The sequence below is a fragment of the Acanthochromis polyacanthus genome, chromosome 23 (genome assembly GCF_021347895.1).
Source record: "Acanthochromis polyacanthus isolate Apoly-LR-REF ecotype Palm Island chromosome 23, KAUST_Apoly_ChrSc, whole genome shotgun sequence".
Lineage (NCBI taxonomy): Eukaryota > Metazoa > Chordata > Actinopteri > Pomacentridae > Acanthochromis > Acanthochromis polyacanthus.
The window spans coordinates 15,249,050-15,261,560 of record NC_067135.1 but is presented as its reverse complement, the minus strand read 5'-3'; the positions used below and the strand labels follow the sequence as shown (position 1 = coordinate 15,261,560).

The window sequence follows — 12,511 nt, the reverse complement described above, 5'->3', positions numbered from 1 at the left end:
TAATTTGGGCTAAAATCTACCGGACTGGCCTTCCCTAAGTAAAGTGTTGCATCTCCAATGCTGCTTGCCAAAACTACAAACACAGAGTGTGATCTTCATCATGCACTGTTTTGACAGTCAGTGTGCAAAAGTTCAAGCAGCTCGTGTTAAATGTGTGCCAGCCACATTGAATAGATCTGCTCGCATTTCAGTGCTCTGTCTTCTATTTTGTAATATTTCTTTCTCGGAGACTGAAGTATTTGGGAGGATTACATCATTCCAGTTTGCTTCCAGCTTTAAACTGAGCAGTCGCCAGATCAGCTGCTGCTTTTTCCCCCCTTTCTTTCCGTTACAGGCTGCTCCGACTGGAAGTGATCAAGATTATTGACTCTTTCTTACTATAAAGGTTTTTTGTGTGTTTTCATTGAAAGCATTTCATCATAAGTACAACAAACTGGTATGCAGTTTATTGCAACACTCTGGCCATGACCTGCACTGTGCACAACCATTTGAATATATCACATAATGGCAAAAAATTAACAAAAATCGGGAGATATTCAAAGTCTAGCGAGAGTCCAGTAATGACCACAGTAAACATAGTGAACGCAGAACTGAGTACATGTCCCCTCGCAGGAATATTACTTCTTCTGTGCCTGTGTTTTTCTTCATGTTTTCTACCCAGTCTGTCATTTGTGCTCAAGAGGAAGAATATTCACATGTTGGACCTCTAGAGTTGTTGTCTTTTCGCCAATGTAATGTTGCTTTATGTTTTCCTGCTATTTCACTCCCTGTCAGACCATCGTTAGTCTCCGCTTGAAATCTGAAAAGTGGCAAAAATGGCATTTAAATTTTCTATTGTTTGTGTTTTGGCCCCTGGAAGATATGGGTTTGCACATTATTGTTTGAGAATCCAATAATAATGCCTAAGAGATCATCTAAGGCTATTACTTTGAAATTTCTACCTGATAAAACATCCTCAAATTCAGTCAGTAAGAGCTGCAAAAAAATGTAATAAACAAACTTTAGCTGCATGAATAAAGAGACACTTGGGATATTTTAAAATACAATAAGTCTCCTTGTTTTAAGTACGATGCCAGAATCAGATTAGGAAAACATGTCTAATAAAATCTGTAAATTTGGGAGTAAATAACAGCCTCATAACAACAAGTCAGTGACAATGATGCTGTTGTTCTAAAAACTGGAGTCTGCAACTGATGGTAGAACAAGACATCATCAACGTGCCAATAGTCCTGGTGCAAGGGACCTCCAGAGCAGAAAGAGTTAACAAAAAAAAAAGCAAAACAAGGAAACAAACACCAGGTTTTACTTTGCTGCAGAGTCTGGATACAGTTACCCCGCCGGCTGTTTCGGACACGGAGCCAGCAGTCATGTGTCGAGGAACGAGATGGAAAAAATGATGAAACGGTCGCATTTTTCAGAGAAACGCGTTCCAGCCGAGCATCTGGTATTCCTGAAACATCTCTGCCCCGGCTGCAGCCTGCATATGTGTGTGTGTGTGTGTGTGTGTGTGTGTGTGTGTGTGTGTGTGTGTGTGTGTGTTCACTTAAATGTAAAGAAAAATTTACGGCTTGGCTCTTTACACTTAAATGTATGATAAAATAAAAAACGTGTGAAGAAAAATAATGTGTAAAGAGGAAAAAAAAGAAGCAGAAAGGAGGAGAGGTGAGGTGAGATGAGGGAAGTGAGAAGGGCAGTAAAACCGAAATTATTTTATAGGTTTGGGGATATTTTTTTCCTTCGCACATTTCCATCCAAGAAATCTTTCTCCGAGCAGCCTCCCTCTCCTCAGCCACTGCAAAATTGTTCTTTTTATGAGGCTTCAGTCTCAAACCACTCCTCCTCTCACCACAAGTATCTCTGGTCTGTTTTTGCTCTTTCTGTCTTTGCCCTTTCCTCCCCCTGCCCCTCTTTTCCTCTCTGCTTTAACTCTTCACTTACTGTCAGCGTCAACAACAAGCGACCTGAATAACACACAGCTTCAAATAAACCGCTCACATCTCGCTCGGATGAGGTCGTGGTTTAGAATCAAAGGCTGCATCATGTCAATTATATTTTCTATTTTACATGATATGAAATAGGTTATTACTCTGCCAAGACACGTAACGGAGTTATGTGACGATTGGTGTACATTTGTCTGCCCGTCTGTGCGCAACATTACTCAAAAACGGATTGATGGATTTGGATGAAATTTTCAAGGAAGGTCAGAATTGATACAAGAATCAATTGATTAGATTTTGGCAGTGATGTGATTTACAGTCTGGATCCACGGATTTGTTAAAGATTTCCGTATTATTGCGAGACAGCAAAACTGTAACTATGACAACAAAAGGTTTAGGTTTATAGGGGAATGAACAGCTTTGGTGGAGTACTGCGCTCTCTGAGTGTTTTTCTTGTTTCTAATACATTAACATCACTGTTCTTATTTTTATCTTAATTTTTCAGCACTTCAAGGATATACAATCCTGTTTGCACACTTTCAGTTACATTGCTGTATGAAAAACAGCTTTTTAAACACATTTTTAATTTGATCTTAGCCACTGAACGTTGTGATTTGAGAAGTGGCTCAGCTAAAGATAAATACAGACAGAAACTCCAGTGTACATTGACTTGAGTTGAGATCATTTGTGAGCGGCTGTTTTCCATGTAAATATAACCAAAGGACCCCCAACAGTGGCCCTAAAAGAATTCTTTGTTGCTACTTCATAAAAAGCATCAACACTGGGTTTTTATTGCACCAGTTATGCCGTCTAGAACTGCAAAGAGCTATTTTGTGCTCCTTAAAGATGCATTTCCAGATTGTTTTGACCTGGTTATAAAAATGTTTGCATCATATGATCAATCTCAAATATGGACAGATAGCTATCCAAGCTTCATTGGTTCTATCAGGAATGGTGGTGCTATTTTTAAAAGAACTGATCTGTCAGGAGGTGGAGTCTTTATTAAAGTTGGTCTGGTACTGCAAACATAAGCTGCTCCAGAGCAGAATACACTACTGTTTAAAGTTTGGGGTTACTAGACATTCTTAATGTGGTAAATGACTATTCTAGCTGGAAACAGATGGAATAACACATGGACAGAATATCTCCATAGGGGTACAGAGGAACATTTCCATCAACCATCACTCCTGTGTTCTAATGCTACATTGTGTTAGCTAACGGTGTTGAAAGGCTAACTGATGATTAGAAACCCCTTGTATAATTACGTTAGCACATGAATAAAAGTGCCAAACTTTCAAACAGTGGTGTACATACACCCAGAAGCAAACTTCTACATCACTGTTTCCACTTAGACAGCACACATCTGGCCTCGTTGCTTCAAAGACAGAGCAGCATTTCCCTCATTTTCATCCTTATTGATCCATGAACCCATAACTGAGTCAGATCAGGCTTTGGTTTTTGGTTCATGCAGCCACTGTTGATTTAAAAAGCTGCTTTTCTCCACTGTCTCTCTGCCTCACTTGCAGGAATAAACTATATACACTAGCCTGACCGACTTCACATTCTCTTCTTTTTTTTCTGTCCACATCTGTTCGATGTCTTTCCTCCTACTCTGGCCAAACTCTCCATGTCACCTGGTGTTCCCATTTCTCTCTGTGGATCTCTCTCATGCACAGTAACCGTTTGGGCTAGTCCATCTGTACAGACAAACCTCTAGTGCTCTACTCGATCACTGATGGATACGGTGTGGGAACAATGCTCTCAGCAGTCACAATACTGAGGGTACAGTCATCTAAAACTGGCCATAGAGTTGTTTTTAATGAAGCAGCCTTCATAAAGAATCACAAGTTGTATCGACACATAAATGACACTAGTGTCCTCATAAAGAGAATAGAAAATAGAGACTGTTGATGGAGTTCAGTTAGTTCTGTTTCTGGGGGAATTATCTTGAAGCAGCTGCTAAATTTTTATGACTATTTAAACCTAAATGTGTTCCATTTAAACACAACTGAATGCTTTGCGACCGTAAGTGTCCATATCTGTTCAGTTCTTTTCTTCCCTGTCTTTGGAAGATTGTGCAGCTGACCTGATTGAAATGACCTTAAAATGAAGCGATGTCTGCCTGGTTTTAGGTTATGAGCGAGTCAAACGGAAAGTAGCAGTAATTATCCGAGTACTTTTCCCAGACCTAAAGACAAAGAGGTCATATCAGCCTTAAATTAACAGGGGAAAAAAAGCAAGGTAAAGGAAGTCTACAAAGGAGATGTTTAATGATTGTGAAGGAGTTGGGAAAGAAATACAACTTGCATCAGGCGGCACATTTTTTAATCTGCTTCTGGCTGTTTTGTGCAGTAATCTGAACATCTGTTTGGAGTTGCTATTCATCTGCCATCCATGTGCTCTCTGCTTCTTGTCTTGTAGGTCACACAGATGAGACCTTTGGTAGTCATGTTGGCTTCCATTCCTCTTTCTCCCCTTTGTCTGTCTCTCTCCCTGTCAGCCATTTTAATGCTGAACTCATACAGTGCGGCTGGGCGGTGCAGGAACAACCACCAGGCTCAGCAGTCCTGCTCCATGCCAGGCAGGAAGTGGCCAGGACAGCTGCTTGCAATTCAACCTGGGACTTTGTTTGGGTGACCTACATTATGGCACCATTTGCTCTCCTCAGTCACTCCAACTGTACTTTTCCCTTTTCTCCCCATTTTCTCAGCTAGCCTGGAATTCAGAGGAGGAAAGTAACTCGATATACTCACTCAAATATTTGTACAATTTTGAACTTGTGCTACTTTATGCTTCTGCTCCGCCACATTTCAGATGGAATATGTTGCTTCTAACTTTATTTATCCGACACACTGTAAACTCAGACACATTGACTGCACTTTACAATGTAGGTTATTTATACAATTATTGTTCAGCTGCACATTTTAAAGCAACTACAGTTCTTGAGATGACGTTAAAGTTCCTTGTCAGTGATTTAATTGATATGTTTGTGTCAAAATAACCCAGAATTAGTCATGTTTGCTAACCAACATGATACATGAAAATCATATATCCATGATAAACTGCAATTCAGTCACCATGAAAGGCATCTGAGGGTCAACTACTTCTATTTTTCTAGTAAAAACATTCTGTTCCTGCTGCTGTTCTTTTATTCTGATTCTGAATCCATGACTTTTACTTGTAATGGAGTGCTTTCAAATTTAAGAGCTCATGTTTTTCTTTTTCTGTGTTCCCCCCTTCATTTGGTGTATCATACGGCTGATTTTTGAGCATTTAAAAGGTCTGCAAACATACACAACCCTTAAATTCCACGCCAAAGTGAGCTATTTTCTCCCACAGAAATTGCTGCTCCATACATGCCTGAAACGCCTTGTTTTAAATCCAGGGCTTTCTTCTATTACCTAACTACATCACCACGCAGACATTTGCATAATGCGTGCCTAAAGGCTAGTTTGGTACACCTTCAAACAAAGGATTTCCCTAGTAGAGTTTTTCTGACTAAAGCTACATCCCTGTACTCACAGATCTGGGGTTACGGTTCGTAACAACATTCCCTTGCTTTTGTCCTGCCAGCTGGCCAATCAGAGCAGAGTGGGCTTTTGGGGAGAGGTTGCTAAAATGAAGAATTTTACACATAGCCAATGTACAGTCGGAGGACTTTTTTTAACATTACAGCAAGTAAATATGTTTTAGCAGACTGTCAAAATAAAACTATGAATTTCACCATTATATGAGAACTTTAATATGTTATCACTTTGACCCTACTGTTGATCTCAACCTACTTCCAGCCTCATCTGTCTCATCAGTTATTTACAGTTAAGCATAAGCACCTTTACATAATTTGCGGTCTCTGCAGCATAAAAAATAAAAGCAAAAAAAATAGATCAAGGTTCATATGGCTTGCTGTCCAAGTAGCAACAAACAAGGATAATTGCAGCCTACAGTTCCAGTTCTTATACAGTTCAAAACGCTCAGAATGTGTAATTTTGTCAAACATGCGACCAAAGCTGCCCCGTACCCCAGGAACACCCAGGTCAGGAAGCGGTCTTTGCTGAATCAGACTCTCCACAAACCCCCCGACTCTGCACTGGCACCCCCAGCCCCGGTCCCATCTGCCAGGAAACCCTCCCAGTTCCTGGTCTGTGGGTGAAACTACAGACATGTCTCAGCTAACCCTCAAATGCAACCACATCTGTGTCATCCTCCGAGCTCCCTCCTTCCCTCCATCCTCCATCCCCGACCTCACCTTACACCCCTTACCCCCCTGAAGCACCCACCGGCCCTCCCTCCATCCCTCCCTCGCTGACTTCGGCACAATAAGCAACATCTGGTTCTCATTTCCACAAAACCAAAACAACACGAGGAGGAGAGGAAAGGAGAGATCAGGGGAGGATGGGAGGAGTCAGGGGGGGAGAAAGACATTCACAGAAAAAGCAGCACGTGAAAAGACGGCGAGTCGAGAGGAAGAATGAGGAGCTAGATTTCTCACTGCCGGTGCAGTTGGGAGGTCTTTGATGCCGCAGGTGTGAGGATGTGTGTGAATGAAGACTGTCGCCTCGTTGGCATTTCTTACAACACCCTCTGTGGCCTGCTCTACGTCCTCCCACACTCCTGTAACACAACAAACAGTCAGCTCCTTTGGTCAACTGGATGAAAAAAGTTAAGACAAGAAGGGGGGGGGGGGGGGGGAGGTTGGGGGAGAAAACTCCCATCTCCACAGAAAAGAATCTGCAACTCAGCGGCTAGCAGCCCTAATTACAGTGAGGCTTTGCTGAAGTCTGCAACAAGACCCGGGCAAAGAGAAAGAGAGAGGCAAAAAGAAAAACATGAGGAAGGGTGAAGAAAGCAAGAGTGAGGGGGACAGAGAGGAGAGGCTGACCTCACTTTGTAAATACTCCGTTTAGAAGTCAAAGTCACACCAAATTAATGCTGACTACACAAAGGCACAGCGCCTCTGCAAAATGCCCCCTTTTCACCCTAAGTGCATAAAACACTGGGCTAGGGTTTAATTAATTAGAGAAAAAAAGCACAAAAGATTCAGATCTGGAGTCACATTTTTCGCTTCTTCCCAGCTGATCTATACTTCTAACACCAGCAAAGAGTTTCTGCAGCTTCATTAAAGCTTTAAGCAGCTTAGAATTGGTGTCGATAGTCGAAAACACCACTTTCCGTGGGATTAAACTTTCTGCTAACTTGGCTGCAGCTGCTAATCATCTTTCCAGACACCAGCCTACAGAGAGGCTCAATCAAAACTCCAGCTTTTCTCCCCATTTCTTCTCAGAAAATGCCCCATGAAAAGTTGAAAACACAAAGCCTAATTACGAGCCTCATTGTTGCTGCACCGTCACATATTTTTACCTTTGATTTCGCATGAATGTGGAACTTGTCAGCATCTCATATTGTACTCAAACACTTGTCATGTACTTTGAGAAATAACAGCAACAGCGTGCCAAGGTGTGAACCCCTCGCTCTCCCTGGAACACACATGCACAGTGAAGTCCTGAATCAGTGCTGCTTTATGTTTGCCAGCTCCTCCCTTCCTCTGCCAGCCCAACAAAACTCCTCTCAGCCCCGCACCAGACAAAATGGCGTCACACTGTGTTAAAGAGAAGAAATGCTGCATTCTAGTGGAAGCAGAGCGACATTAACTCCGCTTTAAAACTGGGAAAAGTGACCACCTTGTTGATTTCACAAACAAAACTCTGCCATCAAAGTCTAGAGCAAACGTTTATTGCATGAATATTGAGAAAAACACAAATTATAAAGCAGGAGAAAAGCCACAAGTCCTCATAAATACATCCACTGGGCTGAATATCTGTTTCTAACTTTTAGATTTTTTCTTTAGTAATAGCTTCCCTTTGGGTTTCAGTAAAAGAGACTTCTTGTGCTCCTCCACTCTTTTCGCCTCTTCCTGTTTCTCCCTCCACATCTCCATTCCTTGGTCCACCTCCGAGTTCAGCATCACAATGCGCCTCTGTTGGAAAGAAGTGTGAACAGGTGAGTGTGAACTGCAATCAAACAACAAAAGAGCGATAACGAGGTACAACTTCTGTGGTACTCACAGCTAAAGTTTCTCTCTCTTGCTTTCTTCTCAGGTGGCCCTTCAGTGGAGGTGCTGGCCGTCCATCTGTCCACGAAGGAAGACAAAATAAACAAACATGAACGTCAAAATATATCACTAGTAGACTACAATATTTAAAGTAGAGTATAACAGCACAACACTCAGTAAAATCGAAGGGGAAAAAAACAAGGAAACAAATGGAAATGGCAGTAAATAGATAACCATGCACACAATATTTTTGCTAATACGAAGTATAAATTAGGTAAATCTTAAATAATTTAACCTTGTATTAGTAATTAATGATTATCTTAATGAATATTTGCTTTTACTTCTGAAACTGAGCCAGGCAAACCAAGGCACAATGTCAAACTTATCAAACATACCACTAAAAAGACATAAAATCCTCTAAATGACAGTGTGGTAGAGCTCCCCTCACTGAATGCTGTGTGACATCAGCTCTATTATTTAAAAATACGTCCAAATACCCGTGATTCTTCAGAAACGTGATCAGAGAAAGAACCCCACACATTGAACTGGGGCTTAAAAAATGTATTAAGTGTTATTTACATTCATTATGAGGAAAATGGTGTAATTTTAGGTTCATAATATGTTCCAGCTCATACTGAAATAGTGCTACATGCTTTGTTTGTTGTGTTTTTCTTTACTTCACTTTGCTTTTCTTTCCTTCTGCATGTATTAAAACTACAAGTAGCCCCCTGGAGGTTGACAAATTGATTGATTCCACACCGACGTGCGACCCAGACTATATAAATCATCAGCATTACAACACTGCTATATGTCAATAAACATATTGATGACAAAAAATAGTACAAATACTTGGGACTGACATTACAACCACGACACATCAGATCAACAAGCGACTAAACAAATGCACCAACTGACAACTAAAATCACATGATGTTGTGTACACTATTTGTGGTGTTTCTCCAGACACAATAAAGACGATAAATACCTGCAAAAGACCAGTCAGGCAGATCTGTAAGAGGTCCATACTCTGTGCCGCTTCTGGCGAGTCCATGTCTGCAAGCAAACACACACAAACAGTTAAAAAAAAGCTTTATTTAGACCTGGTGTCCATAACAAGGCTGGCTTCATTAACTTGTTAAAGTGATGGCATTCTGTCACTCAGACGTATATCCCTTTTGATCTCTGACCTTCATACAAGTTTAGACAGTGCATTAAGAGATGTATAATATGTAACAATGCACTAATCCAAAAAAGAGAGAACATATCTGAATAGCAGCTCATCAAAATGGTCAAATAACTAACACTCTAATTTATTGATGAAATTTTTGACCATGTGTGATGATAAACTAACTATTACTCTACCAACAGTATAATAAAAATATCCCAACAGTTACGACTCCACCCGAGAACCACTTCTATACAACATATTAAACGAACCTTGACTTACAAACTGTGACAGCTCACCTGTCTGATGTGAAGAAAAGCACTTTTTGAGCTGTTGTTACATCCTGATTGATCCTGTCTCCATGTGGGGGATTATTTCTATTTAGAAGTAACTGATGAAGTGATTGGTGCTGTCGTTGAATGCATAAAGGCATGCAACTCCTGGTCTCTAGAAACGCTCATATGGATCTTGCCGCTGTCTGATGCTGCAGGCATTTCATAAACTCAGAGGAAAGATCTACAAGCAGCTAAAGTAACAAACTAAACTTCAGCTTGTGTATGTTTTGTCGACACGTTTGTGCTTTTGACAGTAAACTGTGTCTTTCACGCTCTTGTGATGTTTTTTTTTGGACCAATATTGATGCTGAAATGTAGAAAAAGTCGGACCAAAATCACATTTTAAAGCAGCTTTGACTTATGCTGTGTTGAAACGTCACAAGTTCGCCATCGTAGCTTTTAGAGCAAAGTTACCAAAGTTTACATTTAGACGTGACGCTGACTCAGATAATGCAAGGAAATGCATGTCTAAAAGGAGCACAGGTCTTTTTCAGTTGACTAAATGGTTTCACATTTAGTCTGACACAAACTAAACCCAAACAGAACAGGAAAAACAAAGCAACTGACCCAAATCTGTATTTTTATCCCCAACTCTTCACTATAGCAATGTTGTATAATGTAACTGCTAATGACAACAGGCCTTGCTGCAAGTTTCTGCTGTCAGACAGCGTTTCCTGGGCTTATAAAGAAAAACTTAAGCCTTTATTTAGTCACAGTCAACAACAGTAAACTTACTCTAGCCTCCACTTCTGTCCACCTTGTACTCCACATGTTGTGCTGATCTGCCTGGTGGAGAGTCTAAACACTGCAAACCAACAAATACGGAACAAAATTACTCCCAAAATCAAACAGAATTCACAGGACACACTTTATTTAACGTTTTTTTTCTGATATCGAGCAGCTGCAGCGACTCAAACCTGCTAATAGTCGTTCACAGTTGACATGACTGTTAGCATTAGCGTTAGCATGGCTCGTCGACGTAACGGCATTTATGCCAGTAATTCGAAAAAGCAGCTGTGGTAAAGGTAGAAAGTAGTATAAACAGATATTTACAGCAACGACGCTCTACTTTGGCGTTTAAAACGGTAACATATACAAGATATTTAGTCGATAACCTTTGTCTCACCTGAACAACACAGCGTCCTAACGGGAGCCGCCATCTTGCTGCAGTATTTAGATTTGACCACCAGGTGGAGCTGAAGATGCACGGAGGATCTGTCAGTCCCGTTTGTTCCAATGAAGAAGTCGCTATTTGGGGCTTTAATGGCTGTAAAAAAAAAAAAGTTTTAAAAACTTGGACCGTCAAAATAAGTTATTAATTTGTGATTTTTCTCCTTTTGAATTATTCTTGTGTATCATATGAGTAGATTTTGTGAAAATGTCCGTGTGAAACACTTTCTTGCATTAATTTGCAGTTTCTCTGCATCAGTTTATGGTCAAATGTATTTATTTATGTGAAGAAAAACCCAAAATGCAGATAGTGACAATTCAAATTAGAGTCCAAATGAATATAATACTTCCAGCAAGAAAAGAACAGTGCACAATGTACCCAGTGCAAAGATATAAATAGGTACTTTCTCCTTATAGAACAGATATTAATATAAATGTTTACAGAAAACTTCAGTGAAATTGCACATAGTGTCCTTATTTACATCTTCATTGCGGTTAGTTAGTGGTTGAATTGAACTACTGGGAGCTTGATTGAACATTCGGACTGCAGCAGGAAGGAAGGACCTGTGATATCTCTCCTGAAGGAGCTGTCCAGTGATAGTACCGTTTCCTGCTGGGGGTGGAAAGTGTCCTCCATGTTAGACAAAAGCTTTGTAATCATCTTCCTGTCTTCCACCACCTCCATGGGATCAAGGGGGCAGCCCAGGACAGAACTGACTTTCTTTACCTGTTTGTTTAGTCTCTTCCTGTCTACAGCCATGATGCTGCTCCTCCAGCAGACCACTCCATACATGATGGCTGATGCCACCACAGAATCATAGAAGGTCCTCAGAAGTGCTCCCTGCACCCTGAAGGACCTCAGGTTCCTGAGCAGGTGGAGTCTGTCCTGACCTTTCTTATAGAGTGCTTTGGTGTTAGCACTCCAAGAACATTATCCCATACATGTAATTTAGTCTTATGCCCTCTTTTAAGGCTTCTGGGTGGGACAAGAAGGCCTTTTAGTGTAAATGTGGCACCTGTTCACATCAAGTAGAAATTAATTCATCTTAATTCATTCATAAATCCCTGGATGTTGATAGCTAACATCCATTCCAACAAAAACACCACATACATTCAGAGATTTATGATGAAAAATCAGAAATCTATGTCTATGCTCCTGTTAGTAATGTGCAGTTTTTTGTAGTTTTTCATCAGTCATTTAAACCCATTTCTACCCTAGAACAATCATCTATACAATAATGTAGTAAATAAATAAGCATATGATCAAATAGAACTTAAATAAAACTATAATAGTTATACAAAATAGTGCACTGACAAAGATTGAAGGGGTTTACACACACAAATGATCAGAAAACAGCAGAATGGTGTGTCGTTTGGGTTGTAAATACGTCTCACAGATTTTATTCGAAATGAACAAAATGAATGAAAAGTGACATGAAACTAATAGCGTTATGATGATTTTACTGTATTCAGGTGCTCTAGTAAGCAGTGAAGGTGTGATGTTATACCGGCAAACAATACCAGAGTATATGCCAAAACAGTTACTGAAAAGTTCAATTTTCTTATTTACATTTGTGTTTTTCCTATAGACATGTGACATTTCTAGTTGTAAAACAAGTTTTCTGTGAAACTGATCTCATATCATTAGAATATTATTGTTGCACCAGTTAAGAAGCAAACTGACCTTCTTAATAAAGTCTAACCCTGTGAGATCTCCTGGGTTTTAAGCCTCCATTTCTTCCAACAGCGAAACAAATCTGACTTGTATTACCACCACCACAACTACAACATCAACAACCCTTTCACTAAAATCTTATTTGCTTTATTTATATTATGCTCACAGAAGGAAAACCTC

General features: G+C 40.3%; 1 protein-coding gene across 1 annotated transcript; it reads right to left on the bottom strand.

Moving 5' to 3' along the window:
• Positions 1 to 7,645: 7,645 nt before the first annotated feature.
• On the bottom strand, positions 7,646 to 10,706 carry mrpl52 (mitochondrial ribosomal protein L52). Its single transcript, XM_022216177.2, has 5 exons — positions 10,613 to 10,706; positions 10,222 to 10,291; positions 8,972 to 9,039; positions 8,000 to 8,064; positions 7,646 to 7,911 (listed from the first exon to the last, which is right to left on the bottom strand). Exons 1-5 carry the CDS (start codon positions 10,644 to 10,646, stop codon positions 7,759 to 7,761), a joined length of 390 nt encoding a protein of 129 aa, XP_022071869.1. The 5' UTR covers positions 10,647 to 10,706; the 3' UTR covers positions 7,646 to 7,758.
• Positions 10,707 to 12,511: the final 1,805 nt, after the last annotated feature.

Bases quoted from the DNA above. Each gene is read 5' to 3' on its own strand.
- mrpl52 (XM_022216177.2), bottom strand. From the start codon at position 10,646: ATGGCGGCTCCCGTTAGGACGCTGTGTTGTTCAG. The intron at 10,292-10,612 runs GTGAGACAAAGG...GTTGGTTTGCAG, and splicing joins TAGGACGCTGTGTTGTTCAG to TGTTTAGACTCTCCACCAGG. The intron at 8,065-8,971 runs GTATTTATCGTC...CTTCGTGGACAG, and splicing joins GCCTGACTGGTCTTTTGCAG to ATGGACGGCCAGCACCTCCA.